We start from the raw sequence: 23,610 nt of genomic DNA on the forward strand, positions 1-23,610 counted from the left end.
ATTTTTTTTTTTTTTTTTTTTTTTTCTCTTTTTTGGTATGAAACAGCACTTTTAAAGAGAAAAATGAAGAATATACAAGAATAAAAGAAACAAGCCCGAACAAAGGGAGTTCAAACCTAACTCCAGAAAAGGGTTTCGATCCAAAAGAATAACTCCATCCAGAGTTCCTGATTAAAATATACATAGGTTGCTCCACAACCCACCTTTGCATCAAGTAACTTCTCAAGACTATTGATGCTCTTGGATAAATTTTGCTGATTGCAAGCACCTGAATTAGTAGAAGTAGAAGAAAGATCTGAGTAAAACAAACTCGCAAGAAAAACAAAGGCATGTCATCTGCAATCAAGTAGAATATATCCCAAGCAAAAAGTTTATTTGGAATAATGCTTACTCCACTCAAAATGATCGGCAAGGTTCTCTCTATAGAAAGAAGGGCCCCCTTCCTCCATCTTGTTAGGAATCAAGACTCTCCACAATAAGCCTCCCCTGAGACTTATGGAGCTCTCGAATAGCCTCCCCTTAATTGAGGCTCGACTCCTTTCTCTAGAGCCCTCGAACAAAGTACACCATTTGTTCGACACTTTAGTCACTTTTGACTACACCTTCAAGGCTCACAATTCTTTGTTCGATATTTGAGGATTCTATTGTCATGGCTACATTTAGGGCATGACTCTCCACGATGGTATGATATTGTCTACTTTGAGCATAAGCTCTCATGGCTTTGCTTTGGGCTTTCCCAAAAGACCTCATACCAATGGAGATAGTATTCCTCACTTATAAACCCATGATCTTCCACTAAATTAACCAATGTGGGACTCACTCCCAATAATCCTCAACCCTCCTTCCCAAAAAATAACCTTTCAAAGGCTCTTTCTAAAATGCAACAAAACAAGCTGGGCAACTTACAACAGAGATAAATTATAGAGGAATTCCACTTAACTGAGGTTGGATCAAAATTAGCCTCCCCACTTCCATAAAAAAATAAACGAGCCTTCTCTCTTGAGAAAGACTTCTTGCAGAAAAAAGATGTTTCTCAACTTTGATCATGAGTAGTTTCCAGAAAGAACAAGACCAAAAGCCAAAATGAACAAACCGGGATGCCTAAAGTGTAATAAAACAACCTCACAGCCCACCATCTGCTAGTTAAGGATCACACTTGACCCACCAGGATATTGGCCATTTAAGTTTTGAACCCGAAAACAACTCAAAGCCCAAACACCCTTTTCAAATTAGAGAAAACGGATCTAGGGAAAAGAAAATAATATCATTTACAAATTGCAACAATATGGATCATATACATCAGACATGAAATAGAAGCACTAAAAAAAAAAAATTGCTGACACCAGATCCTATGAACTAAAACCGGGTAGCTCAAGAATCCTGTACTTGTACTAAGAACATACTGTAATGCATGGACATCTTTATGATAAAAAAATCCCAAGCATTCACAGCTGTACCAATTTAAGAACCTTTGCGGTTTTTAAAACTAAAATAAGATAATGTCTATTTAGGAAAAATAAACCGATAGAACCCAAGAATAAGCTCCCAACCTAATGGAAATTGAAATGTTAATATAAGGAGATACCTTTTCCTACAACTGGAGATGCAGTCATGCCAAATATCCGGGGTCGTTTATGCTCATTTGCTTTATAAAACACCTATATAAGAGGTAGAAATAAATTACATTAAGAAATTTAAGTGGCCATCAGGAAAGATAGAAGCCCATCTGACCCAAATACTTTACACATATAGAATTCCTTACTCTCATGATTTCTGCATAAGAATGGTCACTTTTGACTTGGGCATGATGGCATTCATCAAATATTAGAAGTTCAACAAACTCCATCCTGATATAGCAGTGGTGTAAATTACGCAGTAATATTTCAGGGGTCATGACAAAAACCTGCATAAGATCAAGCCATAAGATGTATAAGAGATGGAGAAGTAGCTAAAGAAAACCTTTTTCCTTATTCATTCAAAAATATCCAATTCTATTGAGGTAAATGATCTCTGAAAATAGTTATTTTCAGCCTCTTCTCACTGTCTTTAATGCAATGACATTTACATTAAAACAAAACATAATTGAATTTTTTTGGTTCATATTAAAATGTCCGTAATGTAACAAGTTAACCATATTCTTTTTTAATATTCCAATCTCAAGAAGAAATACCATGCATATATGGCTGATTAGAGAAAGCCATTTTGCTAAAGATGCAACTATCGTAGATATATTAAGAGGAACAATTAAAATAGATAGTCACCTCATATTCTTCCATCTCTCTTTCCCAATCATAATGGCTATTCAAGCATTTGGAACCTCCACAGTAGACCTTGACCTTGAAATCTATAGAATCTTCTATAACTTTTGCTTGCTACCAATGCGATAACCAACAGAAAAAAGCCTTTACATTGAGCTTTGGAACCACTCGTGCAGAAATTGATAAAAGTATTGAATTCAATAATCATTTATATAAGCAAATAGATTCTTGACGTTAAGAAGCAATTATTATGCAGAAAGTAACTTTATGAGTAACTGTTTATATAGTCCCAATATGATTGTAGATATAGCCGAAGTATATATGTTTTTCTCAGCAAACAGAAAAAAAAGGAAGCTCTAGGTATCGACAAAAAAAAACAAGAAACGGTTCGTTGTTGATAATCAAAGACAAAGGTAAAAGAATAATCGCCTATATTAGGATGTAGGAGCTAGAACTTATTAGCTATACTTGTCGTCGATCCAACTATTATTGAATCTTGCCTGGCATTCACTCTCTGAGAAAGTCAAAGGCGTCGCTAAACCATAGTTTGTTTCTCTGATCCTATTGAGAAACATAGCTATTTCCTCATTCGGATTTTCATTTGTACCCAGCTTTTTAATAAAGAAGCATACTAGAACCTAACCCATTTGATGCAATCACGTGATGAAACGTTATAAGACGTATCCTTACTACATGGTTGTTTTTATGTAAGTTACGAACTTCTATACTAGTTTCGAATTGCTTAGTTGCAATCTGGCACTTAGCTTACCCCAAGTGTCATAAGGTTCAAAGGGCCAACTTTCACGTGGATGAAATTTTCTTACTCTTTCATTGACATCAATATAACACATGGATGTAATTGGTTGAACTTCGACAAAACAACTTCAAAGCCCATTTCAAGCAAAGAAATCAGAGTGCAAATCAAACCAATAAAAATTAGAGGGGCCAAGAGATCAACGCCTCACCCTACCATTATGAAAGATTCAACAAGGCAAAGATAGAAGTGTAACAATTTATTCCCACAGAAAAGAACAATAAATATGGATAGATAAACAACAACCAATAAACTTCTGCATAATTTCAAGTTTCAACACCTGCTGAACTAAAGCAACGGTAGGAGCCAGAAAAACACAGATACCCTTCTGGGGCCTCCTGATTAAGTGGCCCATCTCGTATATCAGAAGTATAGCAATGTGAGTCTTCCCACAGCCTGTCCCAAGATAAACAATGATATTCTCTTCCAAAGCTTTCTCGCATAGCTCCAATTGATATCTACATAAAAAGAACGATGAAAAAATAATGTCTCAACAACTTTTTCAGTTCGTAGCAGTGATCATGACCTTCAGACAAACGTTTCACTGGGCAATTATTCAAAAAAATACATAAAATGTGAAGTTAAAGAACAACAAATTCACCACTTAGAACGTTAAATTAACAATCAGTTTGTACTTAGGAAAGCATTAGAAACGTAGTTGATAGTTGATAATCGTTTACTATGAATAAAGAATGTAAACATTAAAAAAAATTCTAAATTCTGTGTACGACATTATCACTGAAAAATCGACAGTAACTCTCGTGTTCAGAACACAGCCAAACAAATGCACTAAAACTCTATAACCGTACAAGAGGACATGAAATGACTTACTTCCTTGCGATTCTCCTTGGATCTTTGCCTGATGTTCTTATACTTGAACCCGCTCCCTGATCATCCACCGGAGACAGACCCATAAATCTCTCGACCGACGCAGAGCTAGTGGGCTGAAAATTGACGCTATCGGCAGTCGTAGAATTGATCTCTCCATCAGGCATCCTAAACCCAACTCCAGGTAGAAATTAAATATCACAGAGCTGAATGAACTTTGTCAGATACTGTAATAAGCAGAGCACAGCAGAATGAGGAGGAAAAATGAAAAACACTACGCTACGTGCTTCTTTAAGCGAATGATGTCTTGGTCCTTCGATGGGCACACGAATATCCGTACAATGAGTGGGACCCCAGTTGTTTAAGAAGACTAAAAAGCAAAACCCAGGAAGCAGAAAGTCTATACAATCACTCCAAACTTGATGGGCAAGTTAAGTGCCTTCCTTACGAAGCTATCGCCTCCATGGAGTGGAATTATGCGCCTCTTATCAATGGAGGTGAATCTAACGCGAACATGCCTTAATCGACAAGGAGACGCGATTCGAAAGCAAACCGTGGAATTTGTTCATCGAAATTCTTGGAAACTCTGTTCTGTTCCGAACAGGAAACTGCTCTTTCGCGTTGGTACTGTAAGCTCCCTTGCTTGTTCGCGAGTGTCTCTTTCGTGGAAATAAATGTCGTAATAGTCAATCTGCTTTTGGTTTATAATTAAGAAAGTCGCTTTGAGTCGTCGGAAAAGTTCTGGTTCTTTGTGTGCCGTTTCTTGTCAGTTCATGCTCTGGTCGTCGCCGTTTCTTGTCAGTTCATGCTCTGGTCGTCGCCGTTTCTTTCTCCGTGGCGCGCCGGGAACCGCCGATTTTGTAGGGTCTGGGCGGGGACTATACAGTCAGGAAAAGACAATTTTAACCCTATTAATAAATTGGGAATTTCAATATTTAATTTCTATTTTTTTTCCCTCCCCAAATCTATCACAATAAACCTAAATTTCATTTTAATCCTTTTTTTTTAATAATAAAAAATTAGCTTTTATTTACCTATATTTTTTAATTATATATATATATATATAAATAGTTCAAAATTTTAATAAAATAATAAATAAAATAATTTCGAGAGATTGATATATTATGCTATCATTAAAAATATTATAAGCGCGACTGGACTTTCATCGCCCAACCATAACAAAAAAAATATATATATATATATATAATATAATATTCTATTTAATTAATTTTTTTTAATTAAAATTTTAATATTACACCGGTCTTAATTTATAATAATTTGAAAGAGAATTACATGGTATTGCTTTGGTCATCGCCTGGATTTGCAGGCATTACGTTCTTCCAGAACCAGTGCTTCCTCCATATCAGGATCATCTCTTCAATGGGAACTCCTTTCGTTTCGGGAAGGAATATGTAAACGAACACCGTCATCACAGTGATCCAACCAGCGAAGAACAGGAAGATTCCGTACTTCAAAGCGCAGAGGAGGGAAAGAAATGACTGTGCGATTATGAAAGTGAAGAGAAGGTTCACTGCTACTGTGATGCTTTGTCCTGCCGATCGTGTTTCTAGAGGGAATATCTCGCTAGGTATTGTCCAACCTAGTGGCCCCCATGACCATCCGAACGCCAGAACGAATAGACAAATCACTATCACCACCAAGATCGAGAATCCTTTTGATAGCTCCTCATTGTTGCCGAATTTCACCCCCAGGATAATGGCGACAACGACCTGTTTATTCACATGAAAAGTCAATAGTTAAAATTTTGGAGTGTTTTCAGGACTTCCGTCTCTTCTATTGATGTGTAAGTGAACCATTCGTCTCATTTTTTTTTTTTTTTCGACTGAGTACGAAATACTATGTGATAATAAGATGTCAATTCACCAGCATTTCAGATCAAAGAATAGGGCTGTTTCAAATTTTAATGAAATGTGATGAAATCTTGCCTGGCATGTTATCATTTGTATTCCTCCTGAAATTAGCAGTACTCTTCGGCCTAATCTGTCGACGGTCGCTATCGAAATCAAAGTTGAAGATGCTAGAACTGCTCCTGTCAAGGCTGAGGAGTAGAGAGCTGCATCTCCACCAAACCCCATGCTCTGAAACAACACTGGAGCATAAAATAGAATTGAATTTATGCCTGTGAGAATCTGAAATGTTGGCATGAAGAATGCCATGACCAACTGTGGTCTGTTGCTCCTTCTAAAGATGTTTCTAAAAGGATGTTTGATGGAATTAGCAAATTCACTTGCTTCTAGAATGTCTTCATACTCTGCATTCACATCGTTTGTTCCTCTAATTTTCTCTAGAATTTTTCTTCCTTTTTCTTTTGCTCCCCTCTCCATTAAACTGTTTGGTGTCTCAGGTAGAAGTAAGCCTCCCACTGTCATCAACAAAGCTGGAAATGCAGCCAAACCCAGGGAGAGCCTCCATCCCCATGGGTCAAGCTTCTGTGTCCCATAATTGATCATGTTTGCCGTGAAGATCCCAAGAGTAGTTGCCAGCTGAAACATCATGTTCAGGCCTCCTCGAAGGTGTGTTGGTGCCATCTCTGATAAGTAGAGTGGAACTGCCTTTAAGAACAAACAAGCATTAATGCATTAGGAATTGAGGTGAAAATGAATTCCTCTCTAGACAAAGTATCTTAAATGATAGAAAATGGAGGTGTTTAAGCATGTAAGGTAGTCCATTCTCTTAATTTTCAGGTGCAGGAACCATACCTGATTCCCAAAGCCAATGCCTACACCAAGCATAATTCTTCCTAGGATGAGCATTTCAAGATTGACGGCGGCAGCATTTAGAGTTGCCCCAACAAGAAAGCTAATTCCACCGCAGACTATGCTTGCACGGCGCCCATAGTTCTGGGTGATGGGAGAGGCCACCAATGAGGAAACTAATCCAGCAAGATATAGCGATGAGGTAAATGCTGCAAGCCCTTGATTATTGTACTTGCAGTAATTGTTTTCATGTGCACGCATCTTGTTTCTGTACACCGATGGAAAGAATTTTTCAAGGAAGGGATTCATCGATGTCACCCCACCTGTTGGATCATAAAGTTAACATTTCAAAAGGTTCCTTCACTTCACTTATTCAGCCCCTATGGAGTTCTATATTATTTTGATGCAGAGAAAAATCATAAATGGGGCTTTTTAGCACCATCACCTCTCAAAGTTGAGATAAGTTTTGTGATTTGTTTAATCCCTGATTGATTAATGCTAACTTCCTGTAAATTAGCTAAATCACTGTGCTGCTAGAAACTCAAAACTTTTTGTACTCTTTTGCTGGATACTTAGATGTAAGCTTTGAAATTCCTTCTGACATCCAACTTTTCTCCTCCATAGTCGTGCCCCATCGACCCCCCCAACCCATAAAAAAAAACTTGGAAACGAGGAAAAAGGAACAGGCCAAGATAATCTTGGAGATCCTAATTTGTTCTTGAGACGATTAAAGAGAGATTGGATATGAAGCTCAATACAGAAAACAGGAAGTACCTGAAATTCCAATGTCATAACCAAAAATTGAGCCACCAACAGCAGCCACAAGACAAGCAATAACCACATAAGGCGTAACTCTTCCTTTGTACTGCTCTGCTCTCTCCTTGGCCACTCCTGCTGGAGCAAAAGACCCACCTGCCATCTTCACAGACCTTCCCCTCCCAACAAATTTCTCTGCTTCCTCAGTTCAAGCTTCAATCCTCAACGCGTGAACAATTATTTTATCTGTTTCTATTCTAACCCTTCGGTGATTTCTTCAGATTATTGATGGTGAGAAAGAGACCCGCCCATATTCAACTATATAGGGAAGGAAAGGATGGGAAACCAAACTTTAAATATTTTGGTCAAGGGAAATTAAGTCTCTGTCTTGGTCATCATTTTCCTTTAAATTTTTTGGCAATTATAAACTTAGGCTAAATTTGTTTTTTCTTCTCTTTCTTTCTTTATTGTTTAGATATTTCAAGATGGGAGTTTCATACGTACGGCAGTTGCGTTGTATTTGTTACAAGTTCAGTAGTCAAAATTTGCATTAATTACCTATGATGACTTATTTGTTTTGATTTGATTGGCTCATCTTCTTGCTTGGATCATGGAGGTTTCACTTGACTGACACCGAATAATCTCCCCTGTTCGGTTGATAGATCGGTATGTTTTGTAGCTTAGGCAGTGCCCCAAACATCAAGAGGGAGATCGAGCTGTTTATTATCTCACTTCTTTGTTTAAAACCGTTTTTTACAAAAATTTTGTTTATTGTTTATTGTTTACCTAAAATTACTCGAATGAAAGTGGCTTCTAATTGTTCTTGGAAACAAAATTGTTATCTGTTCATGGTTTAGAAAGTTAAGTTTTCAAAACCATTTTTCTAAACCTTTCCGTATGCAGTAAAATTAAATTTGTTCATCGTCACTATGAAACCACACAAAGCACACATTTGGGAGAAGTTTTATTGTTAAAAGTTTCAATTATAAATAGTAAATCATTTCCTTTTTTAGATATTATTTGCCTGATATAGCAAAACTTTCAATGACAATTCTCCTTTTGCAGGGCTGGTTAAAGCTTTGTGATGTGTATATATGGAGGCAAGGTCGTTGATGGGAAAAGAGCCCCCCTGTCTCTCTGAGTTGGCCTCACCATTTTGTAAGTTATGAAGTTATGAGCGAAGCTCCACTTGGATGCATTGATTATTTCGAGGTCTTTGTTGCATGTGATTGTCATTCAGTCTCTTTCCATTCTGAATTCTTTATCAAAACTTGAAATGGACTTAGCTTAAAACTTCCCTACCTCCCTACCCCTACCGTAATCAATTATATTTTAACTAGTTGAAACTATGAAGTAATAGTTTAATGTGTACATTATTTCCTTAAATCCGCTTCCAAATTAAGGTGCTAACTTTATCAATTCTAACCGATAAAAGAAAAAGATTTGGTCGTTGCTCTAATGTTTATGCCTTATATTCAATCATTGCATTAGATTGTTAAATTTTTTAACTTTGTCGACGTAAGCATAGTTCAATAGTAATGGACTATGTTCAATTTCTTGAGAAATCGAAGGTTTAAATTTTCATATACAACTTATTTATTATAAAAATAAAACAATAAAAAAATATCATCATTTGTCCCCAATTATTTCTTAATTATTTTCTTGACAACAACGTTGAGTATACCCGTTGACTTGACGCACGAACATGCTTGTTATAAGGAAGAATAAGTGGAATAGTGGCTAACTTTGCTATAGATAATTATGTCCTCTCCTACATAAATGTGGTTTTATTAGTTTAAAAGAAGTTCTATTTTATAAACATATAGTTTATTAATTAATTTTTTTTTAAATATCTAATATAATTTATTTACTCCACCTTTCCTTGTCTCCGATAAATTATTATCATAAAGATGAAATATGCGTGAAAGTGACTTCAAATTTTAAAATTAAAGATAAAAGAAGGATAAACATAACTTATACAAACCGTCATTGAACTAATAAGAAGCGTTTTTTTAAGATATGATTTGCCCAAAGTATAGAGGAACTTAGAGAAATTTATTAACTTAAAATAACATCGAGTGATTAAAATTTGAAAAGATTTGATTCCACATTTTGTGGTAATTGTTTTTCTTTTTAAAACAAATAATAACAAAATATGCTTATTTTGAATTTCATTAAAAAAATATCACATCAATCAATAAAGGAAAAAACTTTTACCAAAAGCAAAAGATAAAAAAAAAAAAAAAAAAACAAAAAGTTGTGATTATTGATGAATGATGTTTTTCAAATGGGACCCTTCTTCGTTGATACGGACTCACACGCACCTTGGTGGATTCTTTTCGACTAAAAGCATAACAGCCCAAGTCCACCGTTAGTAGATATTGTCATCTTTGACTTTTCTTGCTTCCCCTAAAAAATTTTAAAATGCGTCTGGAAGAAGTTTCCACACTCCACACCTTTATCAAGAATGTTTCGTTCTCTCCGACCGATGGGATCTCACAAAAAGGTTCTTCAACATCCACCGATAATGAACTAATTTTGGTCTTTTCTATAACAAAAGCTGTAAATAAACTCAGGTTCATGAAATAAGAGGAAGCAAAACTTTTGACCAAGTGCTGTTGCTAGATTATCTAGAAGATCCATACTGGATTTGAATGAAAAAAAACAAGACTAATACAAGATAGAACATCGGCCAAGAACTTACAGTCTTTGCTCCTCGAACACTGCTGCACATCTTAATGGTTTCTGGATCTTGGGCATGAGGGGATTACTCAGTCCAGCTTCACAGAAGAGAACAAGTAATGCACGAACCAGAACGACGAGAGGAATCCAACCGTTCCAGTTGTGAACATGATTGCAAGAACCATGAAGAGTGAATAACCAAGGTAGAGAGTGGCTGAGACGGGTCCGCTCAAGCTCTTGAGATCGAAGATGAGATAGTTAATCGAGTACAAGAAGATGTATAAGGCAACTGAACCAGAAGCAAAGAAAGACTTCCACCACCATTTCCAGTCTTCCACGCATAGATGCATATAGGTGAGAACCAGAGATACCTCAGCACAAATGACAACAAGAAGCACAAGCACTATGAAGAGAAACCCGAAAACGTAATAGACACGACCCATCCAGAGGCTAGACATGATAAAGAAGAGTTCGATGAACAAGGTGCCGAAAGGAAGTGTGCCAGCGCCTAGGACTAAAAGCCATGATGGGTATTTCTGGGGCGGAATTTCCCGTGGGATTTGATTGGTTCTAACAGGATACTCAATGTGAGGTGCCTTGGCACCAAAATACCCACCAACAAGAGTAAGAGGGACTGATATACAGAACCACAGCAAAAGTAGGATAACGAAGAGCGAAAATGGAATCGCTCCCGTGCTTTGACTACCCCATAATAGAAAATTCAGTATGGTAAGAATTAGAAAGGCAATGCCTGGGAAGAAACAAGCAGCCTTCCATGAGACTGAAACCCATCCTCTGTGGTCACCACAACAGATCGTTCTCCAAAGACGTACAGCGACATAACCTGCTGCAACACCGAGAATCATATAGAAAAATAGCATACCTGTAATAAGCGTTCCACGGGATGCTGGGGACATGAACCCAAGAGCAGCAAACAATATGGTCACAATTCCCATCCCTAGAAGCTGAACCCCATCACCAACCATTATACACAAAAGTGCAGGATTGGCTGGAGCACGGAAAACATCCCCCACAACAAGCTTCCAACCAGATAACTCCTCGTTCATCTGCGCTTGAGCCTCCTTGTCAAGCTCCTCATAACGTGTGAGATCTCGTCTAACAGTCCTCAAGAAAATTACAAGAACAATACCGGCGAGAAACGTTATCACCATTAAAGAGTTCAAGATTGAAAACCAATGAACTTTTGAACCCTCCATCTTCAAATACGCATCCCATCGGGATGGCCACTTGATGTCACTCTCTTCAAATGTAACCTCATACGTGAACACTATAGATTGGCCTTTCTTAATTTGCATTGATACACTAGCAGGGTCACATGGAACAGGATTTGGATACTTTTCATACATCTTTAAGTTCTTAACTAAGTCCACATTGTGCAAAGGGCTGCAGGGTACAACCTCAAATCCAACAACCATATATCCTGGAACATCTAGTTCCTGTTTACTGACTGTTGGGATCACACCTGCAGCATCACCAGTTCCCATTATGCTCGCAACATTCGTCTCCTCGTATTTGTGAACAAGAACCTTAAATTTCAAATGGTTAAAGACATAGTAGGAGCCCTTGAGATTGATTCCTACAGGGTATCCTGTCCAACGCAATGGATATCCTTCTTTCTTGGTATACCGGATTGCCGGTAAATTGTCCAGGATCAAGTTCACCTGATACATCTCATCAATCCTCTCCTTTAAGATCTTAAACTGATCATCAGTCAATGGATCTGTCTGGCACAAGAACACATCTGTCTGATTCTTATACATCTTAAACAGATACGGCGAATTCTCAATCCGATCCCCCATAAGAACCTCACCAAGATTTTCAGCACTATCCTTAACGCCCCCTTGAGGTTTGCAAAAAGGCAAACTATAATAGCTAAATGGCATTTCAGTATCGATGGAGGTTATGGAATTAACCTTCACCGACAGTTCATCGCCCACAACATGTTTGAGAGGGTAACTCCCCGGAAGATAAAACCCATATCCAGATTGAAATATCAAGCACACGGTTAAAACCCAGACCCTAAATCCACCCCAAAACTCCATTGTTGAAGAGTACGAGCTCGATTAGAGTCAGATCTAGAAGAATCACATCAAAAAGTAGATAACAGAACAGTAAAAAAATTACGCCATCTCTTAATTTCACCGAAAACCAAACAAGGAAATTCACATAACATATAATTTCCAACATGAAATAAGAGAATAAGGGATGAAAATCCAGGAACGAACGAAAGAATGAACTTCACTGACCTGAGACATAGAAAACTGGAAGGACGATCTCCGGCGGAGGAAGGAAATTCGCGGCTGTAGCTGCCTATACCGCGAGTTCTCAAATCGAGAAATAGTTGACAATTCAGTATTGCAATGCGAGAAGGATTTGGATCTTTCCCGGCGTGTTTATGCAACGGTGACTGGTGAGGGCGAAGTCTAGAAGTCGTGGCCAATCTCTCCAAATGACCATTATGTCCCCTCCAAATTCCAAAACCCCTACTTGTAGCTCATTACTAATATTCACTTTTCTTCATTGTTAACTTTCAATAAATTAAATAAAAATAATTACGTGTGAATCATTTAAATAATTTTAATATTAATAAAAACTAATTTAATTACGTTTTATTTAAATTAATTAATAAACACGGGTGGGTGATTTAGACGTAAACTAATATTTTCATATTAAGTTTCAGACCTCAATCACCCTCTTTAGTAATCTCGTGGGGCAGAAATTGGAACGGTAAAAATTCTCAAATTCTGTTCTCGCTCGCCCGATATGGGAGAACATGTCTTAAGTGGTTGAATTATGTTCAAATTGGTTATATAACACCATATGATATTTTAGAAATGGGAAAGGATTCCCATTTCGAGGTATATTTGCATCAACAATCACTTGAAGCCAAAGGAACAGAAAACCTCGTAGAAAAGGCAATTGGCGGGTGATGATCGTCGCCTTCCCCATCGAAACCGTCGTCGAAATTGAGAGCATAGCTTTCAGGGTCATACTGAAACCTGTTTTTCCTCTGTTTTTTCCTCTTAAAAAAGCCACCCATTTTTCTGATGAAGTTCTTCCATCTGGGTCCACCCACCATTTCTGAAACCTCCTTCAACTTCTTCAATTTCCTCACCATCCAAGACTCCTCTTCCCAGCCCTGTTGCCGCTGCAGAAGACTTCTACCTTCGTAATTACCGTTCCGATTGAACCCGAATAGCCGAAAACAGCCACACCCATTTGAGGGAACGGCCTCGTCGATGTCCTGAAGGTCATCCTGTTCCCGTGGTCTGGTTGGATGGGTCGCCATGGAAGAGAGAGGGCAGAGGTTCTAAGTAAAGTGGGATTGTGGGGATGGAGAGCTCTGTTGGGATATGGGGTTTGAGGAAGCCATTGAAGGGCAATGGGTCCTTCGTTCCATTTTGATTCTCCTCTGTGTTAGCCATTGAATGCGTCTAAACATGAGTTTATATGACGTCGACGGAAAGTTTGCCAAAACCCCATTTCCCAAGTTTTGTACTTTCCCTCCAAATAAAATATTAAAAAAAAAAAAAACATATTTTTCATAGATAAGACCGTCCTCTCCCTTATCTAAGGTCAATGCATTTAATTAATTTTCTAACACAAAAATATAAACATTTGAATTAACTGTTCCAAACGCACAGGCCACTACCTTGGTGTGGTTGTGAACACTATGAATCAAAAACTAGTCGATGAAGAAGCTATCTTAAAGGACACAACACGCCGCCCTACCGACGAGACCTAGGAAGGCAACCTGATTGGGACAAAGAATCCATAGTACCTGAAACCCCACGGACTAAATATTCATTGAAGCAGAGAAGGATGTCTCTTCTGCAACTAAAAAAATAAAAACAAAGCTGATTTGACTCAGACACAACAACCCAACCTAACCTAATAATAGAAGATAAACAATAAATTAACTAATATAAAAAATAATAAAATTTAATAAATATGTCCTTGCTATTCTAGATTATAGAAGAAAGAAAAAACATGGCGTGTCATCATGTCCCTATCTATGCTCATTTCATATTCATAATCTATCATTTCAAAAGGGAAAAAGCCGGCAACAATTTGTTGTCCAAGCGTCAACTGGATGAACGGCCAAAAGGGAGAGCCAATTTCAGAGCAATTCTGTCAACCATATCACTGCCAAGTGCCACACACATATCAACATGTTTGGAACAAATACAAACATATCTTTAAGATCCCGACTGACTGTTTCTTATAGTTCTTAGGTTCCGGGTTAGGAAAAGAACAAGGCCGAGCAGAAAGAAGTGGGTTGTTTAGAGGAGAGAGCAATGATTTTATGAAGAAAAACAGAAACAAAACAAAAAAAAACACTACTACCATGGTCTGCTACCTCCACCAAATTTGGATCCTATCAGCTGCCAGGTTTAGTAACGCCTATGGTCGGATTACCTTTGCTTCCCACTCATCAAAGGAGAATGTCAAACAAATTTGGGGAACAAAAAATGCTAACAAATTAGGCATAATCTAAGCAGCTGCTAACTGAAAAGGGGATATGCATCCATCGCTAACTACTCTGCCCTATCTATCTATATCTCTCTTTGTTAGTAGTAAAAAAAACAATCCAATATCTACCCAATCCCAAAACTAGAGAAACGTACTTCCATTTCGCGATTCTGAAACATAGGCAAAGAGGAAGGGGCCACCAGAGAAGCAAATTGTCACACCTGAACATGGAGATGAAGTTGGGTGAAGAGAGCTACTGCTGCTGATTGGGTACTTTCGGGGGAACCTTAGCAGCCATGGAGCGCAATTCATGTGCAATTTCAGTGAAGCTTGGCCTCTCTGATAGTTCTGATGACCAGCATCTCTCCATCAGTGACCTCCATTCTGGATCACAAGATTCCGGTACTTCCGGGCGCAATGTGTTGCTTACTATGCCACCTGAATTTTCGATTCAGAAAAATTTCAATGATTTTTTTTTTTTTTTGTTCAACATGATCGAATGTATTTATCTTAACTCAATGCTTAGGTTGGTAAATTTTTTACTAATAATAGAATAAAAGGCTTACAGAATTATATGATATGAGATGACATGAGAGGCAGATATCAAGGATTTACCTATGATAACCCCATAATGCAAATTTGCATAAGGTTCTTCTCCAGTGAGGAGCTCCCACAAGACGATACCAAAGGAAAACACGTCAACCTATGAAGACAAGTATCGAATCATCTATCTAATTTCACACGTAATACAAGGGCAAACTACTGCAAGGAGTGACATGAATGTATTAGCATACCTTCTCGGACACCATATTGCTGCTCCCATTCAAAAGCTCGGGTGCCATCCAAGGAAGTGTTCCCCGCACACCACCTGATATCAATGTCTGACGTTTCACCTTGGATAGGCCCAAGTCGCCAACCTTGAGGCACAAATAGCAGCAGCATCAGCCCAGCTCTTCCAAACATTTTATATTTAAAATTCAAAACTGGTACTTTTCTTGGAAGGAGAAACAAAACATTTTGGGCGATGAGAATCTGCTATTATCAGCAAAACAACAAACCTTGCATATTGGGCGATGAGGATCTCGAAGGTTAACGAGCAGATTATCACTTTTTAAATCAAAGTGCACTATATTCTTTCTGTGCAGGTATTCCATACCAAAAGCCACATCCATAGCAATCAAGAGGCGCTTACGCTTGTCAAGACTCCTGCATCAATGGTATTTTATGACTTAAAATAAGGTGCAGATACGTTGTACTACAACTAGTTTCAAACAAATTAAACATATGAAAGGAGAAAACAATTGTTACTTTTCATTCTTCAACAAAGCATTTCTGAGCGAGCCATTAACCATATATTCTGTTACTGTTGCCACAGAGCCTCCAGGACCATCAAGCACAATACCGTAAAAAGCAACCACATTTGGGTGGTGCAAATCAGCAAGCTTATTTGCTTCATTCCAAAAATCTTCCCTCTGGTACAAAACAAAAAATTATACGGGACTTGATTAAAGAAACCAACAACAAACATGAGTAACAAAAGAAAAGAAAAGCCAATTACTTAAAAAACAACCATGCGATCTTGTTCAGAAGGCTTCCCAGCAAAACACCTATCATTGATTCGTTTGATAGCAACATCAGTCCCTCTCCATTTTCCATGGTAAACGGTGCCAAAGGTGCCAGACCCCAATTCTCTTAGTTCTTCAAGGTCACTATTCTTTATTACCTGAAAAAAAAATGCCAAGATTACAGGAAAGTTTAACACATAAGGAACATCCTTAAGGTTGAAAATGGAAACCATGTATTACCTGCAAGTGGCTAAAGCCTTCTGACATTGGAAAACCGAGATTTGATTTTTCTGAATGTCTTGTCCTGACATCCTGGGCAAAGAGGGAAACAGAATAACTATGACAGAAGATATGACATATTCAAGTTTGTGCCACTTGAATAGCTAAACTCAATATTAGATTTAGGCTGCGAACCCACATCATTATTTTGAACATCTCCTTCTGTGCTAATCTCACAAACTGAATCACTTTTTTCATGCAAGTCGGAGTTGGAGGATTGAGCTGACTGAAGAACAGAAGCAGCTACACCCTCAGCAACAGCTTGAAGATCTTTCTTAATTTGTTCCTCTGAAGAGCCTACTTGAAATTATATGAAATTAATCACACCCACAAATATGAAAATAAGAAGATAATCGATATAAATGCACTAAAAAATACAAAGACTTTTGTCAGACTGAACAGTTGAGAAATTGGTACCCTTGTTTGACTTAACCAATGGGTGACAGACTCCATCATCCATAAATGCTTCCATTTTTAGTTCACCAATATTCCTGAAAGGACTTTCTGTCAAGGGTTCCCTGGTGGTAACAGCTTCACTCCCTGGTTGAATTTTATTTGGTCTAGGAGGCAAAAGATGATCATCATGCTGTAAGTTCCAAGGATCCTGATTGCTGAAGAGTGAATTTGCAGTGTCCTGCACATTTCCAGTCCTGGTAGGCAAAGATTCAGATTCAACATCACCAGATACCATCCTAGATTCAAATAGAGAAGTGTCCTCCTTCCACTCAGCAGAAACTGGGACTTGATTATTCGTATGTTCAGTCTTCGTGTCAAATAACTGGGGATTTCTGCTAAGACATACTTTATTGGACTCAACAGGAGGTTGTATCCCATTTTCTGATTGTGTTAATGTTCCAGGATAGCCCCCGACAGGAGGTTGTGCCACTTCACTGGACTCAACAGGTCGTTCACTCATCAAATAGGGAACCTCTGATGAAGAGCAAGCAAAAGTAGTTGATTTCACATGATTTGTGTCGAGAACCACTATTGGCTTTACAGAGTTGTTATCAAGTAGAACTTTTATCTCAGAGACTGGTTGTGAACAGCTACCAAAATTGTCCTCCTTCCTAGTTCTTTCAGTGGGTGATTTGCAGTGATCCAGATTAGGACAAATATCAGTTGGGCATATACTTAAACTTTCCAAATTTCCAACAATTGGTCTGAGATGGTCGTACCAAATTCCAGTGTGGGTAGCATTTTGATTTGGAATAATGCCATGAGGACTATTAGAATAAACCTTTGGATTTTCATGACTGCTGTACTCTGAAGCAAGAATAGGAGCACCTCCAAAGCAAATATTGTGTTTATCCACGTCTAAATTTGGATGGAACCGATTCTCTACAGCTGCATACTGGCGCTGGAGAGTATCAACTTCACCAGGCTGAGGAATCTGTTCTACAACAGCAACATGGGGTGACGGAAAATCACCTTGCCTCCCAAGAGCACCCTGCAGAGCTGAGATCTTACTATGATCAATATTAGGTCGATCTTTTAGTGTGTTGTCGTTCTCATGTTGACTGCCCATATGATGTGGGAAGCCAATAGCCTCCACTGAAGATTTTTCAACTTCTGGATCCATGGGATTAAATATCCTGGTTTGCATTCCAACACCATGTTCAATAGTTTGTTGCCCCAAAGCTCCAGTTTCTGTAATATTTTTCATTGGATGGGCTGCTAAATGATCTTCAGGGTGGTGACTGTAATACGAAAATTTTGAATCAGATACAGGGTTTGTCAAATTTTCTCTTTTATCCTGCAACGTTGAATTGGAATGAGCATGTGGCACTGCTTTCTGGCAGAGGTAACAGTCATCCAACCTCTTGATTTTGTCAGCAAAAGTTACCTGATGTTGGGATACCAATTCATCAGATATAACTGTCTGATCAGACCATGGTACATGATGTAAACCATATCCAACCTCCACTGATACTGGAGGAGCTGGAATCTGGCGTGAGTTGTAGCCTTGTTCTGCAGATAGCTGGACAAACCTTGGACCAGATGTGCTTGCGTTGGAAAAATATTCCGGTTGGGATTGTGGATATTGCACCAACGATTGATAGGTATTAGGCATAATACTGAGGTTAGAAGAGGGAGCCATCCTCATGTGAACTGCAGGGACAAACTGATGAGGGGTTATTCCAAGAGTATTTGGCTGTTGTATAAACATAGACCCAGATGTCCCAAGATGATGAGAATTTGAAAAGCCTAGCTGTGGACGAAATTGTATAAAGTCCACACATGCTGCTTGGCGAGGATCAACAGTAGGCTGCAATTGAGGCACAGGTGGAGGAAAGCCAATATCTGGTTGCTGTTGCATCAGAGTAGCAGGCACCGACCTTCCTAACTCCGCCTCTGGCTGGGAAGAACTTTCAGGAGGAACAGAGTTAATCACAGGAATACTTGATGGAACAGCCGAGGCATCTACAAAAACTGCAGAGACAGTATCTACCTTCACTAATCCAGGGCCAATAGCAACTGAAGTACCTAAATTTCCTTCAGGTACGGACAATGTTGTGGATGGAGGCTCACCCACAACCCCTAGATCGTTATATGAGATATCCATTGCCTCGGTCGCACTTAAGTCAGAATTCTGAGTTGAGGTAGCACTTGTAAAGCTCTCTTTCCTTGTAATACGGCCACCTACGCCATCAAATATCGTATTCACTGTTTCAACATATCTCTGCCCACTATCGTGTACGTCGCCAAATTGCACCATACCTGCAGAGTCAAGTTCTGAAGCAGAGAACAAAAACATCCTCAATTTAGCAGATCCATCTGAAGACCTCTCAACCAGCTTCTCATACTCGTCCATCATATTATCAAGATCATCAGGGCATGAAACAGATACTAAAGCGTCAAGATCCTCATCAGGGAGCTGATACTTTATAACCACAGCCTGCCCACAGGTATCAACCATCTTTCGCACAAACTCATTGAAAGTCACATCTCTTCTAACACTTATAATCCTTGTTTGACCTCCAATATATCTCAACATACCATCACTCGGTCTTGGAAAAATCTTGCCACCGAAACTGCACATAAACTTAACTTTCTTTTTCGGAACGGAACTGTTTCCCCCCTCCTCTCTCACTTGATCAACCGCATTCCCACCAGCTGAATTCCCCAAGGGGGAGCTAAATCCAGAGGTGCTATCACTACTGATATGATCACCGTTGGCAGCAACCTTATTGCATAAATTGGTACTATCCCCAGACCCCATTACGATATTATTGCTCGAATATTCCATGCCACCTCCCCCATCTCGATGACTCAAATTTGTACTATGATTAATCCCAACTGTCATGCAACTGCTAGCAAACTCAATAGCATTGGCACCACCACGATTGCCCCAGGCATTCAGGTTCGAGCAGTAACCAAACCCTGCCGCAGGAACCATTGCAGTGTGCGCGAGAGGAGGAGGCATTCGAGGGCACCAAGCCGTAACGCCAGTAACCACATTTCCATATCCTCCCTCAATAAATCCCATATCGGAGACATTTCCCTTACAAGGAACGGGTACAGAGTCTGTGTTAGCAATGTCGCAGGGAAGCTTGGGGGCAACCCATTGGGGATTACGCCCAGCAGTAGCAACCGGCGTTAAATGGGGATCTTCAACTAAAGTTCTAGCTACATTTAAAGGCCGCAAGCCAGTGGGAATCGCGTTCTGATCAAATGCCATGAGTTTAGACCAAGTACCAAGCCGCTGAAAATGTAAATTTCAAAAACCAGTCAAAAACTAGGGTTCCAAATATCGTTCGTCTCCTATACTAAACCCTCAAAACACCTTAAAAACTCAGACAAACCCTAGTAAGAAAGACAAAACGGCTCTGTTTCCTCGGGCCAAGAGGAAATTACACTAACAAACAACTCACACGCCGAGATTGAGAGAGATAAAAGACAGAAAATCAGAATGGAGCAATCCAATCAGTCAGTGCTGCAAACAAAAACACTTCAAAAAGAAATTACGGTGAGAAGGATCTCGATTGAGCCGCAGTTGAGGGCTTCCGAAGTGCCTCCGTTGAGCTCCGAGTATTCCAGTTCTCTCTCTCCCTAATGCTCGCAGAGATTTCTATTCGGCTGATTCCATGAATGGTCGCAAAATGCAGTAGCAGAGTCCAAAATCCGCTGGCCGGATTCTATTTTCTCGGGAAATACAGTTGAGTGAAAGAGACGAGAGGCAATCTTATGTGCTTCCAGGGTTGGGTGCGCTGTTTATATATGTGCCAAATTTGGCAAATTAATTACCCTCCTTTTTTGCCACGTAAGCAACGGATCATGGGGAACTGGCACGTGGACGTCACATGCAATTTAAGCTCAACCACACCTCCTCGTCAAAGGAGGTTTAAAATGTCAATTGTCCATATCTCGTGATTTTTAGAAAATAATAAATAAATATTTTATACACTCACTAATAATAATATTACATCTTATTTTAATATTTTATTAAATTTTTATATTACAATAAAAAAATGTCAATTCAAATCAAAGTGTTCCGTTTATATGATGTGACTCGTCGTTAATTTTAAAAAGATCTTAATGTTAATATATTGATAATAAGTAAATTATCTGCCTATATTTTAATATTATTGTATAAAGTTTATGAGTATTTTTTAGAATTTTTTTTAGTTCGAGGATATTGATGAAATTTTTGAAACAAAAGTATTAACGGTTTCCCTCCCAGACGAACGATAAAAAAATATATATTTTTATCTATTTTTTAAATTTTAATTGTATTATTGAAACTTTATGGATATTTTTAGACAAAATACAGAGTTTAAGAATATTTTATTAATTTAACTTTTTATCAACTATACAATTTTATCGATTGTGCATTTAAACCGCTTTAGTCCACAAGAATTAATTTGTTAAAATATGCAATAAATATTCATTATGTTTACTCTATTTTTTAAAATTTACACGTCACGTTCGAGTAAATTTATTATGTTTACTCTATTTTTTAAAAAATGCAATAAATAATATGTTAAAATATAAAAAATTAAAAATACAATTTAATCTATATATATTCATTATATTAGTCCTTATACTTTAAATAAAATTTAATTTATTTATAAAAAAAAATTAGCAAAATTATTTAAATAATAATAATAATTTTGAGGGGAAAAAAAAGTGTTAAATTAAATTTAAAACTGATCCAAAAAGTAAATGATTAGATTACTCATAATTTGGTATTTTTTGAATGGATGGTTTCTTTCCGGTGGGCCTAACGAACCCGACTCTGGTAATTTCATGGCACCTTCGCGCCTCCTTCCGCGCACTTTCCTCCTCCTTCCAGTGCCGATGGAGTCAATGCAATCAATCTGTACTTAATCACTTCTCTCTCCGCCTCCTCAGCCAGAAAAGCCCTAGATCCGTGCAGAAATTTCAACTTTCAAGGTTTCCAAAGTTTCTCCAATGGCCGGAATGCTTCCTGGTGTAGAGTGTGCTCGAAGAAGACGATGTCATCAAAACAAAGTATGGTCAGATTCACCGCACATCGCCGCTCAGGCCTTAACCAGGAGATCTGTTCTCTGCTTGTACACCAGCAACCACGAAACGCTCCTCGCTTCAAATCCATCTCTGGTTCGTAAATCGCATCTCGTTCTGTCGATGAAATCCGAGTGTATTGATTCAATTGATTCGATTTTAACTGATAATTTTGCAGGAAAGAAGCCTGTTAATCGAGGCGGATGAAGACGATAAACTGGATGGAAGTGCGAGAGAGGCGAAGAGGAGATTGGACGAGCGATTGAGAACGCAGAGGAAATCCAGGTACTGAAAACGATAACAACACAGATCGATTAACACTTCGTTTGATTTAATCTCAATCATAAAGATCGATTCCTGGTTTTCCATGGTTCGAAATAATGAAATATTCACGATCTGATGCAGAAAGTTCAATTGGACAAAGTTGAATTGGACAAAGTTGAATTGGACAGGCGTGGAGCAAGACAAGTGCGGCCAGTGCTGGTGAAGAACACGACTTCATTTCAGTGGATCTGTTCTTCTTCTTCTTCTTCTTCTTCTTCTTCCATGGTGCTTTGTTTTTTCTACACCGATGCCGGTTCGGATTATGTATATTTCAAATTACATCTCATAAACACGGCTTAAAATTCATAAAAACTCAAACTGTTCATGTTTGGATTCATTAATTATTTATGAATCTATCAATTGTATGTTGGATGATGAAATGGATGATGAAACCGCTAATTTAGAGAATGATTTCAAAGAATACTCTCTCAATTGGTGTGAGGTTTTTTGGGTTGGAATACTCTCTATTGGTGTGAGACTTTTTTGGGGAGCCTAAAGCAAAGTCATGAGAGCTTATACTCGCTCAAAGTGGACAATATCATACCATTGTGGAGAGTCGTGTTTATCTAACACGATGTCGTACCATTGTGGAGAGTCGTGTTCATCTAACATAACAATATCATACCATTATGAAGAGTCGTGTTTATCTAACATGACAATATCATACCATTGTGGAGAGTTGTGTTCATCTAACATGACAATATCATACCATTATGGAGAGTCGTGTTCATCTAACATAATAATATCATACCATTGTGGAAAGTCGCGTTCATCTAACATGACAATATCATACCATTATGGAGAGTCGTGTTCATCTAACAATATATTTCTAACATCAATAATTGTTTTCGATCAATTAACTATATTACAATTTGAAATTTGTGCTTAGTTTTGACGGGATTCAAAGACAAAAATACTAAGCCCTACAAATATCCTATAACTATACCATATTTGTAATTCTCTTTCAACATTTTTGCAGAAAAAAACGACGATTATCTAAATGTTGAACGCTTCTAACAAAAAATTAAGAGAGGTTCTACCATAAGTATTAACGAATCATATTCAGTTACATTTTTTTTTTACTTGAACAAAGTGTATATCTATATATTACATTAGTTGTCTTTTACACCGTTCTTCATTCCTATAAACATCGAATATCAATATGGCCACTCGAAACAATAACAAAAAAAGAAAAAAAAAAGTTTTATTAATCAAAATAGTTGAGAAATTAAAAGGGAAAAAGATCCTAATGTCCAATTTTCACAAGACTGAACATAAAATAGCTTCTTAAACAATGAATAAACATATAATTTTTATTATATATTCATTTTTATAAAAATAACAGAGGATTTAAAATGTTTAGAACTTAATAAAATGAGACATAATAATAATAATTAATTAGAAAATGC

The 23,610-nt window shown here is 38.0% G+C and overlaps 6 protein-coding genes and 2 long non-coding RNA genes across 12 annotated transcripts in view; 3 read left to right on the forward strand and 5 right to left on the reverse strand.

Annotated features, from left to right (window-relative positions):
• The window catches only part of LOC111429985 (dicer-like protein 4), a 13,687-nt gene extending 8,897 nt beyond the window's left edge, over positions 1-4,790 (reverse strand). The window contains exons 1-6 of one of the 3 annotated variants that reach the window (XM_023066078.1): positions 3,904-4,790; positions 3,353-3,530; positions 2,262-2,372; positions 1,763-1,903; positions 1,586-1,658; positions 204-268 (exon numbers count right to left, since the gene is read on the reverse strand). In XM_023066078.1, the coding sequence (XP_022921846.1) occupies positions 204-268; positions 1,586-1,658; positions 1,763-1,903; positions 2,262-2,372; positions 3,353-3,530; positions 3,904-4,067 (732 nt within the window). In that variant the 5' untranslated portion in view covers positions 4,068-4,790. Of the gene's footprint in view, positions 1-116; positions 181-203; positions 269-1,585; positions 1,659-1,762; positions 1,904-2,261; positions 2,373-3,352; positions 3,531-3,903 lie in introns of those variants that run through there. The other 2 variants (XM_023066076.1, XM_023066079.1) reach the window with 2 other exon arrangements.
• Positions 4,791-5,132: 342 nt separating this feature from the next.
• Positions 5,133-8,009, reverse strand: LOC111429987 (sugar carrier protein A). Its single transcript, XM_023066081.1, has 4 exons — positions 7,392-8,009; positions 6,621-6,940; positions 5,847-6,473; positions 5,133-5,630 (listed from the first exon to the last, which is right to left on the reverse strand). The coding sequence occupies exons 1-4, from the start codon at positions 7,534-7,536 to the stop codon at positions 5,190-5,192; spliced, it is 1,533 nt and encodes a 510-aa protein (XP_022921849.1). The 5' UTR covers positions 7,537-8,009; the 3' UTR covers positions 5,133-5,189.
• LOC111429988 lies at positions 6,374-8,612 on the forward strand. The gene is made up of 3 exons (XR_002708254.1): positions 6,374-6,512; positions 6,606-6,819; positions 8,439-8,612. It is a non-coding gene; the product is annotated as an uncharacterized LOC111429988 (long non-coding RNA).
• Positions 8,613-9,869: 1,257 nt separating this feature from the next.
• LOC111429986 (transmembrane 9 superfamily member 11-like) lies at positions 9,870-12,557 on the reverse strand. The gene is made up of 2 exons (XM_023066080.1): positions 12,323-12,557; positions 9,870-12,151 (listed from the first exon to the last, which is right to left on the reverse strand). The coding sequence occupies exon 2, from the start codon at positions 12,116-12,118 to the stop codon at positions 10,145-10,147; it is 1,974 nt and encodes a 657-aa protein (XP_022921848.1). The 5' UTR covers positions 12,119-12,151; positions 12,323-12,557; the 3' UTR covers positions 9,870-10,144.
• Positions 12,558-12,886: 329 nt separating this feature from the next.
• LOC111429948 lies at positions 12,887-13,513 on the reverse strand. The gene has a single exon (XM_023066037.1). The coding sequence runs from the start codon at positions 13,363-13,365 to the stop codon at positions 12,946-12,948; it is 420 nt and encodes a 139-aa protein (XP_022921805.1). The 5' UTR covers positions 13,366-13,513; the 3' UTR covers positions 12,887-12,945.
• Positions 13,514-14,025: 512 nt separating this feature from the next.
• Positions 14,026-14,663, forward strand: LOC111430043. The gene is made up of 2 exons (XR_002708264.1): positions 14,026-14,229; positions 14,305-14,663. It is a non-coding gene; the product is annotated as an uncharacterized LOC111430043 (long non-coding RNA).
• Positions 14,664-14,678: 15 nt separating this feature from the next.
• Positions 14,679-20,564, reverse strand: LOC111430035. Of its 2 annotated transcripts, XM_023066152.1 has the most exons (10): positions 20,360-20,564; positions 16,811-20,096; positions 16,533-16,690; positions 16,355-16,426; positions 16,120-16,272; positions 15,858-16,021; positions 15,608-15,755; positions 15,344-15,466; positions 15,165-15,252; positions 14,679-14,987 (listed from the first exon to the last, which is right to left on the reverse strand). In XM_023066152.1, the coding sequence occupies exons 2-10, from the start codon at positions 20,070-20,072 to the stop codon at positions 14,803-14,805; spliced, it is 4,353 nt and encodes a 1,450-aa protein (XP_022921920.1). In that variant the 5' UTR covers positions 20,073-20,096; positions 20,360-20,564; the 3' UTR covers positions 14,679-14,802. The 2 variants fall into 2 exon arrangements, with proteins under 2 accessions (XP_022921920.1, XP_022921919.1); XM_023066151.1 differs by having other exon boundaries at positions 16,811-20,564.
• Positions 20,565-21,630: 1,066 nt separating this feature from the next.
• Positions 21,631-22,567, forward strand: LOC111430042. 2 transcript variants are annotated; one of them, XM_023066167.1, is made up of 3 exons: positions 21,631-21,973; positions 22,056-22,162; positions 22,298-22,567. In XM_023066167.1, exons 1-3 carry the CDS (start codon positions 21,806-21,808, stop codon positions 22,362-22,364), a joined length of 342 nt encoding a protein of 113 aa, XP_022921935.1. In that variant the 5' UTR covers positions 21,631-21,805; the 3' UTR covers positions 22,365-22,567. The 2 variants fall into 2 exon arrangements, with proteins under 2 accessions (XP_022921935.1, XP_022921934.1); XM_023066166.1 differs by having other exon boundaries at positions 21,632-21,973; positions 22,283-22,567.
• Positions 22,568-23,610: the final 1,043 nt, after the last annotated feature.

The sequence above is a fragment of the Cucurbita moschata genome, unplaced genomic scaffold, assembly GCF_002738365.1.
Source record: "Cucurbita moschata cultivar Rifu unplaced genomic scaffold, Cmos_1.0 Cmo_Scf00032, whole genome shotgun sequence".
NCBI lineage: Eukaryota > Viridiplantae > Streptophyta > Magnoliopsida > Cucurbitales > Cucurbitaceae > Cucurbita > Cucurbita moschata.